Here is a 6000-nt window from a genome sequence, read left to right as displayed (position 1 = left end):
CCCGTGTGTTTTTGATGGTCTAATTTGGGAGCTTAGGGCCAAAAATGAACCGCACCCAGCTTGTCCCCTGGGCAATCACTGGTGTCGTTCAGCTGGGAGGACACGCACCTTGCAGGCGGGGGGCTCCTGCTGCGTTCTGCACGTTCAGTCTTCGTGCGCTTCGCTGGAACTGGCATGTTCCCAGTCCCTGTCCCCCAGGGATGGAGGCGGCGGCACGGCCGGGAGGAGGAGGAGGAGGCGGATGAGCCTGCGCGCTCCCGCCGGTACGTGTGCACGCTCCCGCCCGGCGGCTTGTCCTCTGTAGCATCCTGTTGGTGGAACATGGCATTTCCCATTCCCTCGCACGGCTCAAGGGCTAGCAGCAGCATGTGAGCAATGCATGGGGACGGGGAGGACCGCGCTGCAAATGGCAACGAGCTGGGGAGCCGAGCCGCCAATAGGCAATAGCAGTTGCGAATCGGTAGCCAGCATGAAAACTATTTTGATCAATGCAGATAACCCCGAGAGCAGCGAGAATGCCCAGGGCAGGACTGAGGCGCAGCAAGTTGATCCGTCGAGATGCACAGGAGGAGGCACTTGCCCAGTGAAAGCAGGGGAGTCCAGTGCCAGAGCGCGCACTCTGAATCTAACCTCCCGTAAGAGAGCTCCTCCTAAAGAACATAGAAGTGGCCAGAGACTAGTGGTACAGTACATAGTGCCCTGCATGAACTCCTACGGCTTGTGCATAGTAGACAATTTCCTGGGACACAAAATTGGAGACAAAGTCTTGCAAGAAGTCAAAGCTCTGCACCTGAGTGACAAATTCCAGGATGGAGAGCTGGCAAGTCAGAAATCAGACAGCACTAAGACTATTCGCGGGGACAAGATATTGTGGGTGGAGGGCAATGAACAAGGATGTGAAAATATAGGCTATCTTCTGTCCAGAATGGATAAACTCATCATGTACGCAGATGGGAAACTTGGGAATTACAAAATTAGAGGAAGACATAAGGTTAGTAACTGCAGTGACAATGACTTGTTTTAAGGTACCCCTCCGCCCCCCAGTTTCTAGTCTGCGTTAAATGCACACAACATCTCACAGTAAGATTTTTAGCAAATCCTAGGCACGCTGAGTGGTAATGGACTTTGTTAAACGAGTCTTTATTTGTCCCGCCTCATAAACGAATTACTTTTCATTAGAATACAATTTATAAACAAGTAGGGATTAAATACTTTCAGGTAACACATATGGTGGTATAGTTGATAACTGGAGGGGCTGTGAAAAGCTTACAATGAAGTGGTTAGGTAGCTACAACATTGCTGGGTTGTTTCTTAAAAGTGAAAATTAAAGCTCTACGTATCAGATTGAATTTATCACATGCTGTTACTTCCAGAAACTGTCAGAATCCCATGCACTTCATGCCACAAAACAAAATTAACCAAGGGTAAATTGGGGAAAGTAGAGAGGAGGTTCTTAAACAAACTTTTAACTTCCATTAAATTTTCCTACCCCCCAAAACTGTACTAGATTGTTCCGATATTGAAACTGGCATTTCTATTATTTCGGGGGACAATTTAAATGACGGACAGTTTAAAGCAAGAAAAGAATGAGATCTTTAGTTTTAAACATCTCATTGAACCATATAAGAACGTTTATCCCAAGGAGCTACTTTTAAAAACTGATTCGGGAATGAGGGAGTCTGTCTCCAGATAAATACGACTTCGGGCACGTTTGTTTTTTAAACTAACTTTAAAACACCTACTGGTAGTGTGTGTAAAGGTGTGTGGGTTGAGGGGCATCTCCCCCCTCCCGGAAAAATATTATAAATCCTTGCAAACTCTTCTCCCAGCCTGTATTATTGAGTTAAGATAATTGCCACGAGCAGGTCGATTAGCACTTAATCTTTCAGCACCATTTGTTTACTTTGCCTTGTAGTATGTGACTGTAGTAGCTGCGTACATGTTGAGGGAGAATTCCTCAATGGCGGAGACCACGCCCCACCGGGGGTGGGGGTGGGGCCTGCTAAACCACAAAACACACCTCCTTTAGACTCGTGGAAATCCCCCCCGCCCCCGTCATTCGATTCCAACTGTGGAGCCTTTGAAGGGCTGAATTCAGTGTAACTCATTGGGGGTTGGTCGTTCGGAGGGAGGCCACGCCCACTCGGCCAACTGATTGGCTAGGTAAGTCCTGAATCGGGTTGGAATGGGGAAGGGGAGAGCGTGTCCCTGGGACAGGGCTCCACCCACGTGCTGATCGCTGCTGAGTAAGAACACATTCTGCACGTAGCAGACGTATTAATCAGAAAGGGGCCATCTGCTGCTTTGGTAAATAAATCGAAAGGAGTTTGCACTTTGCAGGACTCATCAGCTCCAAAAAAGTGGGAGTGATTACAGCCGCTAAGGGGGAGTTCACACACGTGGATCACATACAACCAGATAAAAAAGGACTCCAGAATCAGCAGCCTTCTGGTTAAGCACTTTTGTGTCGGCAAAGGTGCGGCTGGTAGGCGGGAGGAGGGGGAGTCAGTTCGGGGTAGTAAGTGCACTCACTATGTATTTAATTATCTAGTCTAGTAACCCAAAGGCTGGGTGGAACTGGAAATCTCCACTGAGAGACGTTGCTGCAGCTAAACTTTCCCACGCTGTCTTCGTTACTAACCTCGCACTCGTTTGCTTCGTAAATTAAAAAGTTGTACGTGCTGGTTGACTCAATTTACTAGCGCGATTGTTCATCTCCAGCTCTATTAAGCACCGGTTTGGTGCATATTTGATTTAACTCTGGGGGGGAAAAGACCTAATCAAGATGCCTCTGGGACCTATAATGAGATTAGATCTAGAGAAAATAGCTCTCGACTATATTGTGCCCTGTTTGCATGACATCGGCTTCTGCTACTTGGACAATTTCCTGGGCGAGGTGGTAGGGGACTGTGTGTTGGAGCGAGTGAAACAGATGCACTATAACGGGGAGCTGCAGGATGGTCAACTAGCCGGCCGCAGCAACGGCATCTCCAAAAGACATTTGAGAGGAGACCAGATAAAGTGGATCGGAGGCACTGAGGAAGGATGTGAGGCCATCAACTTTCTCTTGTCGTTGATAGACAGGCTGGTGATGTATTGTGGAAGTAGACTGGGCAAGTACTATGTCAAGGAAAGGTCCAAGGTAAGAGAGTGGTTAAATCACTACTTGGATTTGTAATTGACACTGGCTTTGTGGTTGCTCCTAAATGTTTAGTTTAGTATTTACGTGTTCTAGTTTTACCACTGAGTTATAAACTCCCGGCAATTGCACTTTATCCTTCTAAACTCCCGAACTGTAGATACTACTGGTCCCAGATTTTTCTTCCTACCCACCAATTTAAGCAACAAGTAGTTAACGCTGTAGATTTGCCCTTTGGAGCACAGAGTGCATTAGCTGCCAGATCTGAAAGTACAGTAAGTTGTTTATAAACAGTTCCTGTCATGCTTGATACGGATCCATCCTGTACACCAGAGACGTAATACAGAGCTGACTAAGCTATAGAAGCATTTTCAAGTTTAGTTGTAAAGGGGAGGAATTAATATGTATGTTAAACAAGAAAGTTTGTAAGTAAACGGCATACATTGACTTATCTTGTCAGATTTCTCTCCTCTTACTTCTCCTACGAGAGTCTGCTTGGTCACTGTAGTATTAATGTTGATTGCTAGACAGGCGCCTGGCGGCTCGTTATGTATAAAATGTAATAAATTTAATCCCTAATTTATGCACGTATGTACCAGTAGAGGCCACAGCTGAGTAAATAAACAAATTTACATAGCAATCATTTATTCTAATTGTCAAGTGAGGGGAGACCAGAGCCTGGGTCCCAGCATGAATATTTTCTGCTATTTGACCCAAAGGAGAAGCTTTATTTGCTTACAACTCTGTCCACCAATGCCTTTCTTATAGTGCTAAACACAACTGGAAGGGATGGCAAAGTACACTTGAACACTGACTAATTGATCACAACAGACTAGAGTGCTCTAATATGGGCTTTTTAACCCATCCCTTTTTGTCTCTAACTTTCAGAGGCGTTTTGAGGTAGATAGGGAAAGCTATCTGGAGTCGGGGAGGGGGTGATTTACATTTACTTGTGCACGTAGGCTGTTCAAATATATGTTTGATTTATTTGGCTGTTTAATACTATCAGATGGATGAAGTGTTTCACTCCAACTAAAAAGAACAGGAGTACTTGTGGCACCTTAGAGACTAACAAATTTGGGGTCACAAGTACTCCTGTTCTTTTTGCGGATACAGACTAACACGGCTGCTACTCTGAAATCACTCCAACTAGTTTCAATTCAGTGGTCACGTATCCACTGTTTCCTAACTAAAGAGGGGTTATTATGATTGATTGAACCATTAGTATCGCCATTATAGGTGTGAAGCTTGAAAAGAAAGATCTAGTGCTTTAGTGTTAAGAACAGGGAGGTATAGTTCTGTCTGTGAAAAGGAAGCCGTAAACTGCCATTTCAAGTCCCAATTCCCAGTAGAGTTTCAACAGCATGTATGCAGTTTAGTTAATTCAGAGTGCGCTAACTTGGTTTCTCTTCAGTCTGTTTCACTATGGCAGTGATCCTGTATGGAATTACAATGCACATAGTAGTTATTAATTGTTGAAAACTTCCTTGCCTATTGCCTGCAAATTATCTAAGTTATACAACTTCTACTCGATTTTTTTTTTTAAATATTTCTTTTAGCATCTCTTTCTGTGGTAGGTATATTGGAGGATTGATGACATGAAGTTGTAAGATTCTTAAAACATCAAGGAAGAGCTCAAAGTTTAGGACAGGTAGATATTCAAAGTTATCCCAGTCAGGGTTTTCCCCAAGGTATTGGGGAAAGGAGTTGGATGGGGAAGGAAGGAGGATCGTAAGCAACTAATACCTAACAATGTGTGGGTATGCCGTGAAAAAAATTAAAAATTCCCAGTAATTTCTCTTGGCATTATCTTAAACTAAATTAAAGGGGATATATGTGGATATGAGTGTTAAGGTTTCTCAGCAGGGAATGCTCATTGGGAATAATTCATGAAGGCTACCTCCCTTTGTGGTTTTATTATTTTTGTTTTGGTTTTTGAAAACCTTGAAATCTGCAAAAAATAGTTGAAACACACATCTTTTTCGCTTAGTTTTAGAGCATTGTCCCATCAAGTTGAAGAGTTGGATTTAGAAGGGACTTGGGGCTCTAAACAAGAAGAGATCCAAGTTAACTGAAAGTGTGGAGGGAGGAGGGGCGCGAATGCTTGCTGTGAGAGGGGATGAGTGATCGATCTCCGTGTCGGTTACTAATGCTGAAAGTGGGGCACTACATTGTTTGGCCACTAGGGGGAAGAAAGGGGATTTTGTGCTGAAGCTAGGAGCCAAACACGAAGGAGGATCACCATAATTTTTGCCCAATTGCACACCGAGAGACCCACACTGGATGTAACTTATAGGGTTGGGGCAAGTTCTTCTGGGACTCACCTTCAGTAGTGGGAATTTTTTTTTTTTAATAACCAATCTGTGGTGTTCCCACAGCCCTCAATGTTTGTGAATCATAGTAGTTATTACTCTTTTTATACATTACTTATACATAAAGAGCAATAACTGACTTTCATATAGTATTCTCCAGAGAACTCAACCCACTTTACAAACAGATGCCAAAATATTTCTATACATAAATTTCTTCAGCCATGAACATTTTTGGGTGGAAGGTGGCAGACTTTAAACAGTGCATAGAAAAACTACATAACAGTTCAGGACTGAAAGGGAGGAATGTTGTATCTGATTTAAAATGCAGGGAGAATTTCAATAGGAAATTAACAAGAACACGCAGGCTAACATCCCTATTCTCAAAAAAAGGTGCTGTGGAATTTGAGGCTCACCGGTAGCCATTGTTCTACATCTCCACTGAAAGGTGGCAGCTTCAGTAAGACAGTCCCCGCTTGCACTATACAGCGTGGTTGACTCGGAGGGAAAGATTTTCCCCTTTTTGAATCACCATAATAACTATCACAGCTT

The 6000-nt window shown here is 43.9% G+C and overlaps 1 protein-coding gene across 3 annotated transcripts in view; it reads left to right on the top strand.

Moving 5' to 3' along the window:
* The first annotated feature begins 284 nt into the window (after positions 1-284).
* EGLN3 (egl-9 family hypoxia inducible factor 3) overlaps positions 285-6000 on the top strand; it is a 39967-nt gene continuing 34251 nt past the window's right edge. Inside the window, exon 1 of one of the 3 annotated variants that reach the window (XM_005285324.5) lies at positions 285-991. In XM_005285324.5, the coding sequence (XP_005285381.2) occupies positions 380-991 (612 nt within the window). In that variant the 5' untranslated portion in view covers positions 285-379. Of the gene's footprint in view, positions 992-2246; positions 3143-6000 lie in introns of those variants that run through there. The other 2 variants (XM_005285325.5, XM_065595467.1) reach the window with 2 other exon arrangements.

This window comes from Chrysemys picta, chromosome 4 (assembly GCF_011386835.1).
Source record: "Chrysemys picta bellii isolate R12L10 chromosome 4, ASM1138683v2, whole genome shotgun sequence".
Taxonomy (NCBI): Eukaryota; Metazoa; Chordata; order Testudines; family Emydidae; genus Chrysemys; species Chrysemys picta.
Note: the sequence above shows the minus strand (reverse complement) of the source record. Positions and strands in the feature narration are given on the sequence as shown.